Raw genomic sequence first — 22,838 nt, forward strand, 5'->3', positions numbered from 1 at the left:
GTCATTCGGTATCACTACGTCTATCGCTATGGCCGTCTTCCTCTGCTTGTCCACCACTTGGTTTGCCATCAACAGTTTATTCGTCTGCATCCAGAAGTCCCACACGATCTTAGCTCGGCCGTTGTCTACCAGAATAGGGGGCATCTCCCATTTTGACCTCGGGACTTCCAGGCCATATTCGGCACAGATGTTCCTGTACACTATGCCGGCCACTTGGTTATGGCGTTCCATGTATGCCTTGCCTGCTAGCATCTTGCACCCTGCTGTTATGTGCTGGATTGTCTCTGGGGCATCTTTACACAGCCTGCACCTGGGGTCTTGCCTGGTGTGATAGACCCCAGCCTCTATGGATCTTGTGCTCAGAGCTTGTTCTTGTGCTGCCATGATTAGTGCCTCTGTGCTGTCTTTCAGTCCAGCTTTGTCCAGCCACTGGTAGGATTTCTGGATATCATCCACCTCCTCTATCTGCCGGTGGTACATAACATGTAGGGGCCTGTCCTTCCATGATCCTTCCTCCTCTTACTCCTCTTACTTGGGTTTCTGCTGCCTGAGGTATTCAGTACACGGTTGGTTGGAGCCATCTTACTGATGTATTTGTGGATGTTCATTGCCTTACCTCCCCTCTGATGTGGACGTCGGGTCAGTTGGAGGCGCAGTCGAAAGATTGCAGCAGTCCCAGATCAGATGTACAGACTGGAACTCTTTCCCATGTTGCTGTCTGTGTTTATTGTGTTATGGTGTGTTGACATCTGTGCATTTCTGTATTATCCTTTTGTGTTACACAGTTCGATGTTTTTTTCCTCGCTACCTAGCCTGACCTGTCTCCCCAATGTGATGTTTGTGTATTGTATGTATGGTCGGCAAGGTCTGTCATCTCGGTTGTGGGCAAAAGACCTGCAACTGACAAATAAAGGCTATCTCATCAATATCTCATCATCTCATCCTGGATAATGGCGTTGACACTCTTCCTGCCGCTTAGCGTACAGCCTCAGAGTGCTGGACTTGGGGTGAAACCCTCCATGCATGGTCAGGAGCTTTCTTGTCTTGATGCCAGTGGCCTCTATCTCCTCCTTTGGCCAGCTTATTATCCCAGCCTGATCACAGGCAGGGCGTAGGTGTTGATAGCCTGGATCTTGTTCTTACCATTCAGCTGACTCCTCAGGACTTGCCTGACCCTCTGCAGGTACTTGGTGGTTGCAGCTTTCCTAGCGGCCTCTTCATGGTTCCCATTTGTCTGTGGGATCCCCAGGTACTTGTAGCTGTCCTCTAGCTCATTAACATCGCATAAACAGTCTGATTATAAAACAAAAAACACATGTGAACTGATATCACTGAAAATAAACACACAATTTACTTAAACAGCAGAAGATAGACGTTATCTTACCTTTTCAAAATGACTGCAATGCACTTTTCTGCCATCTTTCTGAGATAACTGCACAGATCTTCCCAGGAAAGGCGATGGTATGAGATCTCATGTAACTTCATGATATTACAAGAGCATCTCCCCGTTAGACACATGACCACAGTCTGGTTGTACCATTTTAAATCAACATGACTGAATCTAACAAATCATATATATATATATATATATATATATATATATATATTAGGGGTGCAACGATATTCGTATCGATATTGAACCGTTCGATACAGTGCTTTCGGTTCAGTACGCATATGTATCGAACAATACAACATTTGTAATTTATTTTATCAATTTTCCTTCTGATGATGCTGTCTGTGTTGAGCGCTCAGTGAATCTGTGTTCGACTACTCCGCCTAGGCTGCACTGTCGAGCGCAGATCCACTGAGCGCTCCACACAGACAGCATAGACAGAAGGAAGAGCGCAGGGCACCTCCCCCACCCTCATTCAGATCTGGCGTTTGGAATTATTTTGGTTTTCATGTGACGTATGACCCTGAAGGTAAGCGAGTCATGGACTAAAGTAAAGTATGTTGGATGTGCCACGCAATGCTCAATTACATGGGTGGGAACTAGTGTGTTAGCGCAGTTAGCTCGTTAACGTGTTGGCCGTCTAGCCCCATGCACGGAGCGATCGGCGGTAGCTCGTTAACGGAGATTTGCCGTGTTGTGGCGTTAAGGTCATTTCAACGAGATTAACCTGAAAGCACTAGTGGGAACACAACGAATATGACTGCACATTTACGCCGACATCATCCCAGTGCAAAGACAAGTGGAAGCAGACAAAAAAAAGCAAGCATGCTACTAACTTTAGCCGAGTCATTTAGACAGCTGTTAGCACATGATTCTCCTTATGCTGCTGAGAATATAGCCCAGAAGAAGCGGATAGTATAGCTTTTATTTTGGAAAGAGCCATTTCTCTGTAATAAACTCTCTTTTCCAAAGATGAGTGATTCCTCAATCAGATACAGGGCTTGCAATATCGCTAGCCCGACGTCCCGGAGCTAGCGATTTTTTTCAGTCGGGCTACCAAAATCTAGCTCTTCCCTGCCCGTCGGGCTATTGTAGGAAAAACATATGTCAATGCTTTTGCATTCTTTCAGAAATGTAGCTGGGTAATTATGTCATTGGCATCGGTGAGCGACTGTCAATATGTGACATATTGAAGTCGCGTTTGAATTTGCGCTTGTTTTTTTGCTTTCACTTTGCAATCGTGCGAACTGTGTATAGAGAGCGACAGCACTGATCTGTGAGTGATGATAATTTGTGCACCAATTCCTCTGACATCGTCTTATTAATCGTTAGCTTACTATGCAAACATGACAAGTGAAATCTCCCGCAGCAAGCTTAAACATGTGAGAGGTTGATCGCGCAGAGAATCGCTGAGCTTATGTGAGTGCGTGTGTAAAAGCATTTCAGTTCTGCTGAGCCAAATAAGACAGGTCAGGGTGAAGAAGTGACAGCCAAAGAAAAGCTTACCACAAAACGGAGAAGTTATGACAAATCAGACTATAAGGCAAAAAGAAAGTGCAGCTTTATGGTTTCATGGACAAAAGAATTTCTGTGGCTGCAATATGATGAGCTAAATAACCAGGGCTGCACATAAGTGGTCCGCAGGTGCGCATTCACTGTCAAAATAAAAAACACGCACAAGGGTTAGGGTTAAATTTAAAAACTGTACTTTTGAGTTAAAATATATATTTATAATTTTAATAAATGACAAATTAAAAATGCATGAACATTTTTTTGTATCGAAAAAATATCGAACCATGACACCAAAGTATCGAACCGAACCGAACCGTGAATTTTGTGTATCGTTGCACCCCTAATATATATATATATATATATATATATATATATATATATATACATATATATATATATATATATATATATACATATATATATATATATATATATATATATATATATATATATATATATATGTATATATATATATATACACACATATATAAAAACACCCAGCACGCCCCTGCGGGCGGTTTATCCTTCAAGCTCGGGTCCTCTACCAGAGGCCTGGGAGCTTGAGGGTCCTGCGCAGTATCTCAGCTGTTCCCAGGACTGCGCTCTTCTGGACAGAGATCTCCGATGTTGTTCCCGGGATCTGCTGGAGCCACTCGCCTAGCTTGGGAGTCACCGCACCTAGTGCTCCGATTACCACGGGGACCACCGTTACCTTCACCCTCCACATCCTCTCGAGCTCTTCTCTGAGCCCTTGGTATTGAGCATATCCATAGGAATAGGATGATGGACCTATGGATATATATATCGGTGGGCAAGAGACGAAAACAGGACGTTGTTGGAATGCTACTACGCAAGTAACCCCGGCGGAAGGGGCTACATGAATAGGATGAGGGACCTATGAATTCTTTGATACCCAACATCCACAATGACGGCGAAACAACTAGTAGCTCAGTGTTCCAACATTCGAAAGAAGGGACTGCTCTCACAGCTAGAGATTGACGAGGTACAACACAAATGCTACGGCAAGGAGGAGTCAGGACGCCAGGTCAGGGGGGCGATATCATCACCCCCACCCGAGATTGGGTACATAGCCCCAAGTGTGATAGGAGAAGGATCGTTGAGTGCGAGAGGAACTGACCTGAAAAATAGGATCATGGCCAAGCTTGAAACCTGGATCCCCCGTAGCCGGTTACCAAGATTACGTGAAGTACCCTCAGAAGGTCTGCTAGATGATGTTAATGCAGCACTACGGGCAATACCTACAACCACGATTACCGACACTAACAAGCTGATCTACAATACGGCAGCAGTGATCAGTGAGATGCTTGGCTACAAGTTGAACAGCCACAAGGGGCAGTACCCTCCATGGAGAAGGAGGCTAGAGGGCAAGATCAAAGTAGCACGGAGGGAGGTTAGCCAACTAACGGAGTTGCAGAAAGGTGCGACAAATAAGGTGCCTAAGAAATACAGCAAGTTGTCCATACCTGAGGCCTTGGAAACTGCCAAGCAAAGACTCACAGCCTTGGCCAGCCGCTTGAGGAGGTACACCAGAGAGATAGAAGGCAGGAGAATAAACCAGCTGTTCTCCACAGAACCAGCAAAGGTGTACTCTCAGTGGCAAGGGAACAATAAGAGAACAGCACCACCAAGGCTGGAGACGGAGCAATACTGGAAGAGCATATGGGAGAAGGATGCAACCCATAACGGCAATGCTCAGTGGCTAGAGGATCTGAGGGCAGACCACAGCGACCTCCCTGAACAGGGTCCAGTAACCATCACAGTGGCAGATATCCAAGAAAGGGTCTCCAGTATGAAGAGTTGGACAGCACCGGGGCCCGACATGGTTCACGCCTACTCAATGGGGATGTGGCGTACAACACTAGAGACCAACTCCAAGCCCATAGCACAAGTCACCATCAAGTGCGGGATCTACCAAGGAGATGCTCTGTCCCCACTGCTGTTCTGCATAGGCCTGAACCCCCTCAGTGAGATCATTAACAAGACTGGCTACGGATACCGACTACAGAACGGAGCAGTTGTCAGCCACCTCCTGTACATGGATGACATCAAGCTGTATGCCAAGAGTGAACGAGACATCGATTCACTGATCCACACTACCAGGCTATACAGCAATGACATTGGAATGTCGTTCGGACTGGAGAAGTGTAGCCGGATGGTAACAAAGAGAGGGAAGGTAGTCAGAACTGAGGGGATTGAACTACCAGAAGGCAACATTGCAGACATAGAGGACAGTTACAAGTACTTGGGGATCCCGCAGGCGAATGGGAACCATGAAGAGGCCGCTAGAAAAGCTGCAACCACCAAGTACCTGCAGAGGGTCAGGCAAGTCCTGAGGAGTCAGCTGAATGGTAAGAACAAGATCCGGGCCATCAACACGTACGCCCTACCCGTGATCAGGTACCCTGCTGGGGTAATAGGCTGGCCAAAGGAGGAGATAGAAGCCACTGACATAAAGACAAGAAAGCTCCTTACCATGCATGGAGGGTTTCACCCCAAGTCCAGCACCCTGAGGCTGTACGCTAAGCGGAAGGAAGGGGGCCGGGGACTGGTGAGTGTCAGCACCACAGTCCAGGATGAGACAATGAACATCCAAGAATACATTGGGAAGATGGCCCCAACTGACCGAGTGCTCAGTGAATACCTCAGGCAGCAGAAACCCAAGAAAGAGGAGGGAGACGAGGAAGGATCATGGAAGGACAGGCCCCTGCATGGTATGTACCACCGGCAGATAGAGGAGGTGGCTGATATCCAGAAATCCTACCAGTGGCTGGACAAAGCTGGACTGAAAGACAGCACAGAGGCACTAATCATGGCAGCACAAGAACAAGCTCTGAGCACAAGATCCATAGAGGCTTGGGTCTATCACACCAGGCAAGACCCCAGGTGCAGGCTGTGTAAAGATGCCCCAGAGACAATCCAGCACATAACAGCAGGGTGCAAGATGCTAGCAGGCAAGGCATACATGGAACGCCATAACCAAGTGGCCGGCATAGTGTACAGGAACATCTGTGCGGAGTATAACCTGGAAGTCCCGAGGTCAAAATGGGAGATGCCCCCAAGGGTGGTGGAGAATGACCGAGCTAAGATCCTGTGGGACTTCCAGATACAGACGGACAAAATGGTGGTGGCTAACCAACCGGACATAGTGGTGGTAGACAAACAGAAGAAGACGGCCGTAGTGATCGATGTAGCGGTTCCGAATGACAGCAACATCAGGAAGAAGGAACACGAGAAGCTGGAGAAATACCAAGGGCTCAGAGAAGAGCTCGAGAGGATGTGGAGGGTGAAGGTAACGGTGGTCCCCGTGGTAATCGGAGCACTAGGTGCGGTGACTCTCAAGCTAGGCGAGTGGCTCCAGCAGATCCCGGGAACAACATCGGAGATCTCTGTCCAGAAGAGCGCAGTCCTGGGAACAGCTGAGATACTGCGCAGGACCCTCAAGCTCCCAGGCCTCTGGTAGAGGACCCGAGCTTGAAGGATAAACCGCCCGCAGGGGCGTGCTGGGTGTTTTTATATATGTGTATATATATATATATATATATATATATATATATATATATATATATATATATATATATATATATATATATATATACACACATATATATATACACACACATATATATATATATATATATATATATATATATATATATATATATATATATATATATATACTCATACAGTAAAAACATTGAAACCATAATATTTTCTTTAGATGCAGAAAAAGCATTTGACATAGTTAACTGGAAATTTCTATTTGCAACTTTAATTTGGTTTTGGACCCTCTTTCATAAACTGGTTAAAAATATTATATAATTCCCCAACAGCTTGTGTTAGAACAAATGACCAGACATCCTCCAGCTTCTGTCTCTTGAGGGGCACCAGGCAGGGATGCCCACTCTCCCCTTCACTGTTTGCAATTTTTATTGAACCACTAGCAGCAGCAGCAATTAGACAGGCTACAACAATTAAGGGCATAAAATAATAATAATAATGGATTGGATTTATATAGCGCTTTTCAAGGCACCCAAAGCGCTTTACAATACCACTATTCATTCACTCTCACATTCATACACTGGTGGAGGCAAGCTACAGTTGTAGCCACAGCTGCCCTGGGGCAGACTGACAGAAGCGAGGCTGCCATATCGCGCCATCGGCCCCTCTGGCCAACACCAGTAGGCGGTAGGGTAAAGTGTCTTGCCCAGGGACACAACGACCAGGACAGAGAGCCCAGGGATCGAACCGGCGACCTTCCGGTTACAGATGTGATTCCCAACCCCCTGAGCCACGGTCATGTAAGAATATAGAACATAAAATCAGCCTTTATGCAGATGATGTGTTACTTTTTCTCCAAAACTCACAAACCAATATCTCTGGGGTAATTGCATTGATAAATTCCTTCTCAAGTGTCTCAGATTATTCAATTAACTGGTCGAAATCAACAGTTCTTCCGATTAATTGCTCCCTCCATAATTCTTCTCCTTCCCCACTGCAATGTGGAAATATAAAATATTTAGGTATTAATGTTTCTCCTAAACTTTCAGAATTAACTAAATTAAACCACATCCCACTTTTAAAGACAGTAGAAGATGATCTGGCTAGATGGAAATCTTTACCCATATCACTCATGGAAAGGGTCGCCGCTATAAAAAGGATGGTCTTGCCAAAAATAAACTATTTATTTTCAATGATTCCAAATAAGCCATCACAAGATTGGTTCAAATCTCTAGACTCGTATATTTCTAAATTCCTTTGGAAAGATAAACCCCCACGTATCAGCTTAAAAACACTACAAAGGACCAAGGATAAAGGAGGATTAGATCTGCCTAACTTTAATCACTATTTTTTAGCCAACAGGCTTCAGTTCATCTCTAGATGGTTTAAACACACCCTCTTAGATGAACCTTGGATAGATGTAGAACAGGCACTATGTAATAACCTACCATTTATCAGCTCAAACATCAAACGACATGAATGCTTTAAAGTCAAGTCAAGTCAAGTTGGCTGTATTGTCACTTCAACCATATACAGTTTAACAGTACACAGTGAGGCGAAACAATGTTCCTCCAGGAACCAAGGTGCTACATGCAACATAAATTTACAACATAAATTAACAGAAAACTCTAAACTAGCTAACTAAGAGGCCTAGTTAGCTGGCTAGCAGAGACAAGACAGACTGACCTAACATAAATTACAACATAAATTAACAAAAAACTATCTAACTATCTAAGGAAGACTTTTTTTGTTGTTGTTTTCAGACAGCAGACAACAAAGTGCACGTGCAAATGTGCAAACAAGAGCAGCAAGTGACAGTGTGACAAAAAAACCTACAATGTAACATAATAATAAGGTTTTGTGATGATGAGTTGAGGTAGTGGAGGAACAGTAAACATTCCTTAGTGTAGCAGCAAAAATTAGGAAGTGCAGAAGTTAGTGCAGAAAGTCCAGTAATAATATTGTGCAAAAGAGCATTTACAGGTTGGTGTGTACGATGGTTTGGTGGTGTAGGTCAGTGTGTTTGCGCTTGTGTTGATTAGTCAGTCCAGTCTCAATGTTTTGAGGTAGTTGAGTTAAGCTGAGTGACAATGTGTGTGTGTGTGTGTGTGTGTGTGTGTGTGTGTGTGTGTGTGTGTGTGTGTGTGCGTGTGCGTGTGCGTGTTTATCAGTCAGTCCCTTTTTGCTGAGGAGACGGGTGGCTTGTGGAAAAAAGCTGTTGCACAGTCTGGATGTGTGTGCCCGAATTCTTCGGTACCTTTTTCCAGATGGCAGGAGTGTGAAGAGTGTGTGAGAGGGGTGTGTCCGATCAGCCACAAGGCTGGTGGCTTTGCGAATGCAGCGTGTGGTGTAGATGTCCTCAATAGAGGGGAGAGAGACCCCGATGATCTTCTCTGCTGTTCCCACTATCCGCTGTAGGGTCTTGCGGTCCGATATGGCACAGTTCCCAAACCAGACAGTGATGCAGCCGCTCAGGATGCTCTCGATAGTTCCTCTATAGAAGGTGGTCAGGATCGGTGATGGAAGCCGGGCCTTTCTCAGTCTTCTCAGAAAGAAGAGACACTGTTGGGCTTTCTTGTGCAGGGAGCTGGGGTTGAGGGACCAGCCGAGGTCCTTCTCCAGGCGGACGCCCGGGAAATTGGTGCTGTCGACGATCTCCACAGAGGAGCCGTTGATGCTCAGTGGTGAGTGGTCGCCTCGTGTCCTCCTAAAGTCAACAACCATCTCTTTTGTCTTGTCACCATTCAGAGACAGGTTGTTGTCTTTACACCAGTCCGTTAGCCTCTGCACTTCCTCTCTGTACGCTGACTCGTCGTTCTTGCTAATGAGACCCACCACGGTCGTGTCATCAGCGAACTTAAATTGCAGTGGGTCCAGTGAGGGGGGCAGCAGGGTCTTGATGTGTCTCATGACGAGCCGTTCGAAGCACTTCATGATGGTGGGTGTAAGTGCAACAGGACGGTAGTCGTTGAGACAGGACACAGAAGACTTCTTGGGCACGGGGACGATGGTGGTGGCCTTGAGGCATGTGGGAACGACGGCACTGCTCAGAGAGATGTTGAAGATGTCGGTGAGAACATCTGCCAGCTGATCAGCACATTCTCTGAGCACTCTGCCTGGGATGTTGTCTGGTCCAGCAGCTTTACGTGGATTGACTCTGCGTAGAGTTTTCCTCACCTCAGCTGTAGTGAGACACAGGACCTGGTTGTTCGGAGGAGGGGTGGTCTTCCTCGCCGCCACGTCGTTCTGCCTGTCGAACCAAGGGTAGAAGTTGTTCAGCGCATCTGGGAGGGAGCCGTCACTGTCACAGCCAGGGGATGTCGTCCTGTAGTTAGTGATGGCTTGTAAGCATCAATATTAGCTCTTCTCTGACAGCATGGTGGGAATTTCTAAAAATGACAGAGTCTTCATTAATCATTAATCCCATGCAAACGTACATGCCCCCTTGCCCTGGTGGGTTCCAGAGTGTGGGGGTCTACCACACCCACCCACACACGCAGGGCTTGGGGTGCAGGTATGTCACCAGGGCGCAGGGGAGGCCCCTCTGTCCCCTTCTGGCCACCTGTGCCTCAATTTTATTCTGCAACCTAGACATCCATATTACTCACACTCTCGCATAACACATACATATAGGGCCTTGGGGGTGGGCACGTTTTACAGCATCCAGAGGATGGTCGGTGTACTCCAACCCACCTCTGGTGCTGGTGCCCCACCATCCATCCATCCATTCATTCGCTTCCGCTTATCCTTTTCAGGGTTGCGGGGGGCGCTGGAGCCTATCCCAGCTGTCATAGGGCGAGAGGCGGGGTACATCCTGGACAGGTCGCCAGTCTGTCGCAGGGCCAACACACAGGGACAGACAACCATTCACACTCACATTCACTCGCACATTCACACCTAGTGGCAATTTGGATTTTCCAATTAACCTATCCCCACAAGCTGCATGTCTTTGTGGGAGGAAGCCGGAGTACCCGGAGGGAACCCATGCAAACACGGGGAGAACATGCAAACTCTGCACAGAAAGACCCTGAATTGAACTCAGGACCTTCTTGCTGTGCAGCAACAGTGCTAACCACCGTGCTGGTGCCCCACCCTCAATTTTAAATGTATATAGACACTGAGGGTTTTCGGGAAGAGCCGTGCTGCTCTCTGAGAGGAAGCTAGTACCATGCTCTCCTGAGTTTTAAATGCACTTTAGAACAGCACACAGCAACACTACATATGACCGGGCGTAGGGAGGTTTGAGGTCTTCACTCAACAACAACAACAATCTTTATTTATAGATCACATTTAAAAGCCTTGGGCATACCAAAGTGCTTTACATAAAACAATAAAAAATAAAACAGTTCACACATTAACATCAAATACATAAAAGTAACGGATTATGTTCACAGATAAAAGCCACCAATAAGAGTAAACTGCAGCACATAGGTTATAGCAAGGTAAGACTGTACCACCATGATAAAAGACACCAATAATGGAAAGATAGCAGAGAATTTAATACAATACAATACAATACAATAGGTCAATAGGTCACTGCAAGCAAGCCAGCATTTAACTGGTAGAAAAGGCAAGTTTAAAAAGATATGTTTTTAGCCGTGATTTAAAAGAATGAATAGAATCAGATGCCCGGATGCCAATTGGGAGATTGTTCCACAGCTCCGGTGCAACTAGAGCAAACGATCGATCACCTCTAGATTTCAGTCGAGATCTGGGCTGAACCAACAGTAACTGTGAGGATGACCTTAAAGCCCTAGCAGGAGCATATGGGTTTAAAAGTTCCTTAAGATAGCTTGGTGCAGTGTTATTGGTAATTTTAAAAGTAAACAACAAAATTTTAAATTGAATACGATATTTGACAGGCAACCAGTGCAGATCAGCAAGGACAGGAGTAATGTGGGCAAACTTCTTGGTTTTAGTTAGAATGCGTGCTGCAGCATTCTGAACTGTCTGTAATCTATGTAAAAGGGAAGAGTGGAGACCACAATAAAGTGAATTGCAGTAATCAAGCCTTGACGTTACAAAGGCGTGGATGAGCTTTTCTAGGTCTTTATACGGGATATAGTGCCTGGCCTTAGAAATAAGGCGAAGCTGGTAAAAACTGGATCTGACAACAGCAGACACTTGTTTATCAAGTTTAAATGAGCTGTCAAATAAGACACCCAGATTCCTAACAGTGTCAGAGAAAGAACTAGTGAGAAAACCAAAGGCATCCCGAAGTTTGGCACGAAGGGCATTACTACCAAAAATCATAATTTCAGTTTTCTTATCATTAAGGATAAGAGTATTTGCCAAAAGCCATTTCTTGACCTCACACATGCATTCTCGAAAGCTATTCAAAGACAGAGCAAGATCATCGTTTAACTCAAAATAGATCTGGATATCATCCGCATAATAGTGAAAAGCAATGTGGTATTTCTCAAAGATAGCACTTAAGGGAAGCATGTACAATGAGAAAAGGGTAGGGCCTAACACAGATCCCTGGGGGACACCACAGCAAACAGGTACAGCCGAAGAAGAGGATGTGGCCAAATGTACCGAAGAGAGCCGATTGGAGAGGTAAGATTTAAACCAATCCAAGGCAGCGCCCTTAATGCCTACAGTGTGCTCTAGTCTCGCCAATAGGATGTTATGGTCAACCATGTCAAATGCCGATGAAAGATCCAATAGCACTAGGACAGAGGTGCGTCCATTGTCAGCCATTAGTAAAAGATCATTGAAAACACGAAGCAGCGCTGATTCAGTGCTGTGATGTTGTTTGAAGGCCGATTGAAATTTATCATTTATATTATTCTCATCCAGGAAGGTCTGCAGTTGAAGCAGAACCACCTTCTCAAGAATTTTAGCCAGGAAGGGAAGCTTAGAAATCGGCCTATAGTTGGCAAAATCACTATGATCAAGGTTCCTTTTTTTTAGAACAGGTTGAATTATAGCATGTTTGAGAGCTGAAGGTACATAGCCAGAAAGCAAGGAAAAGTTCAATATGGACAATAAACAAGGTCCAATTGCATTAAAACAATCCTTGACTATACGGGATGGAAGAACATCATGTACAGAATTAGTATTGTTCAGTTTATCAATTAGACGCTTCAGAGTAGAGAGTGAAACGGGTTCAAATTGATAAAGAGTAGCAGAACAATCAGAAATAGACATACTATCAGTCACCAAAGGAAGAGTAGATTTAAGAGATAAAACTTTATCTAAAAAATAGTTCTATTAGCCGTGAGGGCTGGGGGGCTGGGAGGAGGTGCTGGCCGTCAGACTGGGGTCTGGGATGCGGGGCCTCCCTGCTACTGCAGATAAGGAAGTGGTCCGCTTGCCTCCACCCCAGAAAGAAGGGTTACATCTCCTGGGTCTAGGTGCGGCTTGCCCCTCTGAGGGCGGGGGTACCTGGACCTGGGATATAGAGTATGTTTGGAGAATGTGAATGTGTGTGCAGTGTCTATTTGTGTCTGTCTACACGTTGGGTGAGTGCCGAGTATTTGGTTGTGCATATGGGGTGGGAATGCACGTTTGTGTCCGCGTGTGCCTGTTCGACTGTGTCTATATGTCAGGTTGGGTCTTAGACTCCACCTCTCTGGGTACATCTCAGGCCCTCTAAAGTACGGAGGCCTATCTCCCCTCACCACACTCCCTGCCGGTGGTTGATGCCCTCAGACGTTGGTGTGTTGGTGGTTCTTGTTGACTGGGGCTGGGCGCTCATGTATGTACCGGCTCACTCCTGGTGGCCGATTGGCGGGGCCTGGCGCCTGTGGCCTGGCTGGGCTCCTTCCGGGGGGTGGGATGCCCTCAGGCCTCTGGCCTCTGGGCCTGAAGCTCGGTCCTCTCTGGCACAGCTGGCTGCCGGCAGAGCCCGCGGGCACGCCACTGCAACCCCCTCTGGCCTCTGCTCCGTAGCTGCGGGGTGACCTCTCCTTGGGGCTCTACTCAGCTCTTCCCAGGAGGGTGGCACGGTTCCCCCCCTTTGGTGGTCCTCCTCGGGTCCTTGTACTCTGGGGCCTCTGGATATCTGGGGCCTGGATCTCCTCCATACCTGCTTCATACCCTGGAGGACAGGGCTCTGGCTCCCCACACTCCCTAGCAGATCATTACATGGAGAAACCTTGGGAATACAAGCATGCTGATCCACACAGGTATGCACACAGGTGTACACACGGGTATTCACAGACGCAGACTACAGCTTTCTTGGCTGCTGCCTCAAAGCACATTGTGCGCTGTCTATCTTGCGTGCTGCACAATATCGTTTATTATTTAGTATCTACTGATATCTACTGCTAGCTGGTTTATTGTGACGGTGCTTTTTTTATTATTATGTTGCTCTTTGTTGTTTGCTTTCTCTTCTGTTTTTTTTCTCCACACAGGTGATCCAGGCATTTTTTTTTCTTTCTTCCCCCCCTTCTCACCGTCTCTTCTCCCCTTTGGTTTTCTTTCTCTCCCTCTCTTTCTTTCATTCTTTCTCCCTTTCCTATCCCCCAGTCATGTCTGTCCCGTTTGTAGCAACCGAAAATAAAATAAATTCATAATTATAATAAAGGTCAATCAAATGGACCAATATGGCAAGGCCATGACGATCTACTTGGTAAAATAAATCCGCTTGGCATCTTTCTTGGCCTTAAGACAACAATTCTGATGGCTAAAGATCCAAACGGGACAAAATATATATATATATATATATATATATATATATATATAACACCCAGCACGCCCCTGCGGGCGGTTTATCCTTCAAGCTCGGGTCCTCTACCAGAGGCCTGGGAGCTTGAGGGTCCTGCGCAGTATCTTAGCTGTTCCCAGGACTGCGCTCTTCTGGACAGAGATCTCCGATGTTGTTCCCGGGATCTGCTGGAGCCACTCGCCTATCTTGGGAGTCACCGCACCTAGTGCTCCGATTACCACGGGGACCACCGTTACCTTCACCCTCCACATCCTCTCGAGCTCTTCTCTGAGCCCTTGGTATTTCTCCAGCTTCTCGTGTTCCTTCTTCCTGATATTGCTGTCATTCGGAACCGCTACATCGATCACTACGGCCGTCTTCTTCTGTTTGTCTACCACCACTATGTCCGGTTGGTTAGCCACCACCATTTTGTCCGTCTGTATCTGGAAGTCCCACAGGATCTTAGCTCGGTCATTCTCCACCACCCTTGGGGGCATCTCCCATTTTGACCTCGGGACTTCCAGGTTATACAGATGTTCCTGTACACTATGCCGGCCACTTGGTTATGGCGTTCCATGTATGCCTTGCCTGCTAGCATCTTGCACCCTGCTGTTATGTGCTGGATTGTCTCTGGGGCATCTTTACACAGCCTGCACCTGGGGTCTTGCCTGGTGTGATAGACCCCAGCCTCTATGGATCTTGTGCTCAGAGCTTGTTCTTGTGCTGCCATGATTAGTGCCTCTGTGCTGTCTTTCAGTCCAGCCACTGGTAGGATTTCTGGATATCAGCCACCTCCTCTATCTGCCGGTGGTACATACCGTGCAGGGCTCTGTCCTTCCATGATGGTTCCTCGTCTCCCTCCTCTTTCTTGGGTTTCTGCTGCCTGAGGTATTCACTGAGCACTCGGTCAGTTGGGGCCATCTTCCCAATGTATTCTTGGATGTTCCTTGTCTCATCCTGGACTGTGGTGCTGACACTCACCAGTCCCCGGCCCCCTTCCTTCCGCTTAGCGTACAGCCTCAGGGTGCTGGATTTGGGGTGAAACCCTCCATGCATGGTAAGGAGCTTTCTTGTCTTTATGTCAGTGGCTTCTATCTCCTCCTTTGGCCAGCCTATTACCCCAGCAGGGTACCTGAGCACGGGCAGGGCGTACGTGTTGATGGCCCGGATCTTGTTCTTACCATTCAGCTGACTCCTCAGGACTTGCCTGACCCTCTGCAGGTACTTGGTGGTTGCAGCTTTTCTAGCGGCCTCTTCATGGTTCCCATTCGCCTGCGGGATCCCCAAGTACTTGTAACTGTCCTCTATGTCTGCAATGTTGCCTTCTGGTAGTTCAATCCCCTCAGTTCTGACTACCTTCCCTCTCTTTGTTACCATCCGACTACACTTCTCCAGTCCGAACGACATTCCAATGTCATTGCTGTATAGCCTGGTAGTGTGGATCAGTGAATCGATGTCTCGTTCACTCTTGGCATACAGCTTGATGTCATCCATGTACAGGAGGTGGCTGACAACTGCTCCGGCCTATGCAGAACAGCAGTGGGGACAGAGCATCTCCTTGGTAGATCCCGCACTTGATGGTGACTTGTGCTATGGGCTTGGAGTTGGCCTCTAGTGTTGTACGCCACATCCCCATTGAGTTCCTGATGAAGGCTCTTAGGGTCCCATTGATCTTGTACAATTCTAGGCATTCCAGTATCCAGCTGTGGGGCATTGAGTCATAGGCCTTCTTGTAATCAATCCAGGCAGTGCACAGGTTGGTCAGTCTGGTCTTGCAGTCTCGGCTGATTGTTCTGTCTACCAGTAGCTGGTGTTTTGCGCCTCTGGTATTCTTGCCAATTCCTTTCTGTGTCCCGCTCATGTATTGACCCATGTGCCTGTTCATCTTAGCCGATATGATGCCTGACAGGAGCTTCCATGTAGTACTGAGGCAGGTTATTGGTCGGTAGTTGGAGGGGACCGGTCCCTTCTTGGGGTCCTTGGGGATCAGGACCGTCCGGCCTTCAGTTAGCCATTCCGGGTGTCTCTCGTTAACTAGCAGCTGGTTCATTTGTGCTGCCAGACGCTCGTGGAGTGCAGTTAGCTTCTTCAGCCAGTAGGCGTGAACCATGTCAGGCCCCGGTGCTGTCCAACTCTTCATACTGGAGACCCTTTCTTGGATATCTGCCACTGTGATGGTTACTGGACCCTGTTCAGGGAGGTCGCTGTGGTCTGCCCTCAGATCCTCTAGCCACTGAGCATTGCCGTTATGGGTTGCATCCTTCTCCCATATGCTCTTCCAGTATTGCTCCGTCTCCAGCCTTGGTGGTGCTGTTCTCTTATTGTTCCCTTGCCACTGAGAGTACACCTTTGCTGGTTCTGTGGAGAACAGCTGGTTTATTCTCCTGCCTTCTATCTCTCTGGTGTACCTCCTCAAGCGGCTGGCCAAGGCAGTTTCCAAGGCCTCAGGTATGGACAGCTTGCTGTATTTCTTAGGCACCTTATTCGTCGCACCTTTCTGCAACTCTGTTAGTTGGCTAACCTCTCTCCGTGCTACTTTGATCTTGCCCTCTAGCCTCCTTCTCCATGGAGGGTACTGCCCCTTGTGGCTGTTCAACTTGTAGCCAAGCATCTCACTGATCACTGCTGCCGTATTGTAGATCAGCTTGTTAGTGTCGGTAATCGTGGTTGTAGGTATTGCCCGTAGTGCTGCATTAACATCATCTAGCAGACCTTCTGAGGGTACTTCACGTAATCTTGGTAACCGGCTACGGGGGATCCAGGTTTCAAGCTTGGCCATGATCCTATTTTTCAGGTCCTTTTCAACGATCCTTCTCCTATCACACTTGGGGCTATGTACCCAATCTCGGGTGGGGGTGATGATATTTCCCCCCTGACCTGGCGTCCTGACTCCTCCTTGCCGTAGCATTTGTGTTGTACCTCGTCAATCTCTAGCTGTGAGAGCAGTCCCTTCTTTCGAATGTTGGAACACTGAGCTACTAGTTGTTTCGCCGTCATTGTGGATGTTGGGTATCGAAGAATCCATAGGTCCCTCATCCTATTCATGTAGCCCCTTCCGCCGGGGTTACTTGCGTAGTAGCATTCCAACAACGCCCTGTTTTCGTCCCTTGCCCACCGATGCCTTCTTGTTCCAGTAGCCCACTTTTCGTCAGGGTGCCCTGGTTCCTCAACACCTGACGCGGACCTTGTTGATCCGGGCGACGTCCGAGCCGGCATGCCTTCATATTTATCTGTCTCGCTCATGTCTGCGGTAGGCTTGCTTAGCATAGGGGGTCTAGCCTTAGGACCCTTACTGGATACAGACGCCCCAGGCAGGAATCGAACTTGCGATCCTCTGTTCCAAAGGCGTGTAGTCTAACCACTACGCTATCCAGCTGCTCATGTATATATATATATAAAAAAAACACCCAGCACGCCCCTGCGGGTGGTTTATCCGTAAAAGCTCGGGTCCTCTACCAGAGGCCTGGGAGCTTGAGGATCCTGCGCAGTATCTTAGCTGTGCCCAGGACTGCGCTCTTCTGGACAGAGATCTCCGATGTTGTTCCTGGGATCTGCTGGAGCCACTCGCCTAGCTTGGGAGTCACCGCACCTAGTGCTCCGATTACCACGGGGACCACCGTTACCTTCACCCTCCACATCCTCTCGAGCTCTTCTCTGAGCCCTTGGTATTTCTCCAGCTTCTCGTGTTCCTTCTTCCTGATATTGCTGTCATTCGGAACCGCTACATCAATCACTACGGCCGTCTTCTTCTGTTTGTCTACCACCACTATGTCCGGTTGGTTAGCCACCACCATTTTGTCCGTCTGTATCTGGAAGTCCCACAGGATCTTAGCTCGGTCATTCTCCACCACCCTTGGGGGCATCTCCCATTTTGACCTCGGGACTTCCAGGTTATACTCGGCACAGATGTTCCTGTACACTATGCCGGCCACTTGGTTATGGCGTTCCATGTATATATATATATATATATATATATATATATATATATATATATATATATATATATATATATATATATATATATATATGACATCACATGACCATACCAGTAAAAAATATAAGTCCATACATAGTAAGTGGTGATACCAATATTCAAAAAATTACACAAGCTTAGTGTGGGAATTCAACTGGCTTGTTGAAATAAACACAAAATGGGTCCTGCCCACAGACACCAACAACAACAAACAGAAAGAAAACCGATTAAGTCAGCCAGGGAGTGACAGAGGCATTGCAGAACCTTGATGCTTTCTTTTTCAGCTATTCTGTGGTAGATTTGCTGCTGTGCTTGCTCATTGTCCTGTTACAATTTTGTCCATGTGGCCTCTGTGCATTATCAAACGTGGCCAATTTGCTCTCATATGTCCAAAGGATATATCAAAAGCCGTGGAGTTTTGGTGCTTCTAGACCTGTCTGCTGCTTTTGACACTGTGGACCATAACATCCTTCTATCCCATCTAGAACATAAAGACAGACTCAAAGGCACAGTTCTGACTTGGTTTAAATCATATCAACAACTAGAAGTTTCTCTTTACATGTGGGAGATTGTTCTTCTATAAAGGCACCTCTCACTTGTGGAGTGTCTCCAGGGCACATTCTGGGCCCACTTCTTTTTTCATTGTACAGGGTGGGCCATTTATAACTGAAACTACGGATACTGGATGCCTGTGCTGGCATTTCTCCTGCAGTGTGTGAAGAGTGGGAGAAGAGGGTTGCATTGACAATCCAACACAATGGGCAGCACATTGAACACATTTTATAAGTGCTAAGAAACTTGTAAATAACTCATGAAAGAATAAAGTTACATTGAAACCAAGCACACCATTGTTTTTCTTGTGACATTACCAATAAGTGTCACATGGCCCTCTTCCTATTGAAAAAACAAAAGCTGTATCCAAGATGGCCGACTTCTAAATGGCCACCATGGTCACCACCCATCTTGAGGAGTTTGCCCCCTCACATATACTAATGTGCCACAAACAGGACTTTAATATCACCAACCATTCCCATTTTATTACAGTGTATCCATATAAATGGCCCACCCTGTGTATGGGGTGTGTCCTTGAAAAACACAACTGTCATGGTCCTGGGTCTGGGGACCCTGTGTCTATGTGTCTTCTGATTTACGGGTATTCTTTGTTTTAGTGTTCGTCATGGTTTAGTCATTTGTCAATCAATCAATCAAGGCTGGTTGCCCTGCAGTGAAATAGGACCCCCCCCCCCCCCCCCCCCCCCCCCCGACAACACAGACATCACATGGGGATACAGGTCGGAGATCAGTAGCGTTACAGAAAAAAAAACACTGAAATATACACTACAATGGGAAAGAACAAGAGGAAAAAAAGAGACCTCTACTCATGCTGGGCTCCTGGGAGGACAGCATGAGAACAGGAAACTAAAAAACTCCTCTGCACAAAAAAGCACATAAATGTCCACAGCACAACATTATGGAGCACGTGACAAGCCACAGGGTTGGATGGGGGGTGAGGAGTCATCCGAAGCAAACACAGCAGCCATCCTGCCCAGCGCTACCATTCCAGTGCGGGCTCAGACCCGCCGTGTTCCCCAGGAGGGAACAAGCGTCGAAGGCGTTTGGAAAGGGAGGGAGGATGAGTGTGTGCATATCAGTGTATATGTATGTGTGTGTGTGTCCAGAGTTCAGCTGAGACAGTGTCCTTCGCCCTGCTAGGCTAAGTAAACAGTCTTCCAGCCAATCCAGGTGGCCTTGCATGGAATGGGAAGGAACAGACTAAACACAGTCGTTTTCAGGGTGTTTTTGTTCGGCTCCAGCCTTGAGACCGCAGCTGGCGCCAAAAGGGTATCCGCATGAAGTGATGGTGGTTTTTACTTTAGTGCGAACAGCTCATATGAATTTCAAAGCAGTTCTAACAGTCCAACACTGGTCTCTCAATCTCCCGTTGGAGAGCCGCGAGCTTCCGCATGATGTTATCAAACTTGCGCTCTGTGATGTTGTCATTCTTGTGCTCAAAGAGCCGAGTCTAAGAACTCACGACCGCAGTGAGCTGCTCAAAGATATGATCCAATTTGCACTCAGAGATCTTATTCTGAGTATTCATGGCAGCCGTAGCCTCTCCAAGATCTTATCCGTGCTGCACTCAATGAGCCCATTTTGAGAAACTCACGCCTCTTTCCATCGTTCCAATCCCAGCCGGCAGCCTTGTGGGGGTTTGAACAGCCGGTTCCGCTTTCTTAATTCTTCGATAAGTCAGGGCCAAGCCAGCTCCGATCAGCCAGAACCATAGCTCGACTGGCCATCGGGCATACCGGGCATTTGCCCGGTGGGACGATTTTTCGTTTTAAATGGGCCGATGTTTTGTTGTCGTTGTCTTTTTTTCGTAACCGTGTAAACAATGAAAGGTGGCGGATTGGACAGATCCTGGCAGGCATGTAAAAATAACTCAATTGTTTGGTAGTGGCTATGGTGGAGCTTTCACAGATACAGTAAAATTAGCAAGTGGTGGAGGCCAGCAGGTGGATGGGGGAAAGGGGAGGCGGAGGTGGAGAGACCCAAGGCGGCTGCCGGTCCAACTGTCAGGTGAAATGAGCTTCAGGTAAGAAGTTATGACCTGCAGTCTATCTGGGTCAGATATAAACCAAGTTTAGGTGGAGTTTATTTTCGTTGTGCTAACTTTTTACAGTCAGTTACAATAGCTTGTACTGTGTACTAGCTAGCATGACGGAGTTTCTATACAGTTGGGTGGGTGCTATGATGTTACTGGTGAACTTTATTTTATTCATATGGTTAGTTAGTAGAGTTGCCAACCGTCCAGTAAAAAACGGAATCCTCTGGTATTCAGAGTTAATATTATGTGTTTCGTATTGAGCTGAAAATAAACAGGATTTGTCCTGTACATAGGCTACAATAAAAAAAAGACAAAAAGCTGGAGTTATTCTGTGTCTTTACGCTGTCAGCTGCCTCTTCTTCTCTCATTCTCCCCCCTCCTTCTCCTGCTGCTACTTCAATCATGAAACTGATCAATGATCAGTGGCGTTTCTGCCACAAGTCCCGTCTCTCTTGCTTGTTTATCTCCCGCTTTGCGCCAGAAAGAGGAAACTAGCGGAGGTCGCGTTAAACAGCAGCAGCGCCTTTAAACGTGATAAGCGGTTGTTAGAATTTATTTAATATTAATTTCTAGTATCAGCTGATGTTTGCTGGAGTCACAGCTGTAACTTTGTGTGGTCATGATGTCGGTTTGGATATGTGGTGAGAGGGAAACATGAAGATGAAACCAGGAGATGTCCTTACTGGATCATCAGAGCTGAACAGGTGATGGAGAAACAGGTTTACCTTTTAGGTGACATGAATGAGTTGAAGGGAAGTTATGAACTGTTTCTGAGAGACAAATAACCCCAGGATCCTTTTCTAAGTAGTTGACAGCTGGTAACTGTGCAGGGGCGGGTCTAGCAAAGTTTTGCCAGGGGGGGCAGGTAGGGCATTAACAGGGAGAGGGGGGCACAAAGAAATACTTTTCTTTCTTATTCTCATTTAAAATTTCTAGCTTTTAACAAATAATTATCCGAATCTTACAACCAAAATTTTCATCTGATGTCAAATTTATAGAAATCCATTATTGTACATAGTAAGTTTTTTTCAGGGTCCCAACATAATTTCTTCAGAAGAAAGTACTGTACATGATGCCAGTATTTTCCCACGTTTTCTAGATTCTGTACCAGTACTTTGTGTAAAATGCCATCAAAAAGTCAATTAAGTTTTATTCTTTTTCAGCTGTCTTTCTGTCTCCTTTCACTTTTAAAAGGTTGCCATGTTAGAAAAAATATTTTGCCCTGCCATGCTGTTTATTGATGTGGTAAATAAATAGTTTATGAAAATATCACTAAATCTGTCATTTATTATTTTTAATATTCAGTAATGGTCATGTCTCACCTCTAGTCTTCTCTGTCTTAATTTCAGGTTTCCACCATATGTTGTAGATAGTTCAGGAAGTTAACTCAACCAAGCAGTCTTTGGGTTTCGGCTAAGTACTGTTTAGAATACCAGAATAAGGAGGATGGTGTAGGTTTAAGTTTATTAGATTGATACATATGTACCAACAAGACAGTGTACATCACTGTCACAACGACGTTTGTTTTCATTCAAAGGCTTTATGGTTTTTCCTATAATACCTGGTGGGCCGGTCTCTAGTCAAAATGCCCGGGCTGATTTTTTGTCCCAGTCCAGCCCTGGCCAGAACCCTGTTACCATGGTTCCGAATAGGTAGATATCTTCAGCACCCAGGCTCACCCAAGCGTGTCAATTGCATTTAGGGACCAGTTGATCCAATCCATAATTCCTCTTTTAGGTTTTAGAGAACAGACTGTGAGAGAATGTTCCAGGGAAAAGTAATACAAAAAACACAAGACTAGACAAGGACACAAGAGGCTAAACAGGGAAGCTAAGGGAGAGGAGGAGGAGAAAAGTGCGACCGCCCTCGTCAAGAGCAAGAGCAGAAGATAAATATGGTTTGTACTTCACTTCCTTAGTTCTTTTCAGATTATATGTGTTTTATGTGTCATGTCGAGTTAGTTATGTTCTCATGGCTATTCTTCCCCGGTCCCAGTGTTGGGTCCATATCTCAATGTGTGTCTCTGGTTTCTGGTTGTTTTATTTTGATAGTCTTTGTCCTGTGTTCAGTGTATTTAGTTTGGCTTTCCCTTTGTCTTGTAATGTCAGATTTGCCCCAGCTGTGTTCCCAGCTGTTTCCCATCCTCTCATTACCTTGCGTGTGTATTTAAGTCCCCACT

General features: G+C 46.5%; 1 protein-coding gene across 1 annotated transcript; it reads right to left on the bottom strand.

The window, feature by feature from the left end:
* Positions 1-14,613: 14,613 nt before the first annotated feature.
* LOC309720724 (uncharacterized protein) lies at positions 14,614-18,671 on the bottom strand (the record flags this gene model as incomplete). Its single annotated transcript, XM_082557861.1, has 3 exons — positions 14,614-15,316; positions 15,702-16,557; positions 18,648-18,671. The coding sequence occupies 3 exons, from the start codon at positions 18,669-18,671 to the stop codon at positions 14,832-14,834; spliced, it is 1,365 nt and encodes a 454-aa protein (XP_082413987.1). The 3' UTR covers positions 14,614-14,831.
* Positions 18,672-22,838: the final 4,167 nt, after the last annotated feature.

Source organism: Aulonocara stuartgranti, assembly GCF_965226115.1.
Source record: "Aulonocara stuartgranti genome assembly, chromosome: 13".
Taxonomy (NCBI): Eukaryota; Metazoa; Chordata; class Actinopteri; order Cichliformes; family Cichlidae; genus Aulonocara; species Aulonocara stuartgranti.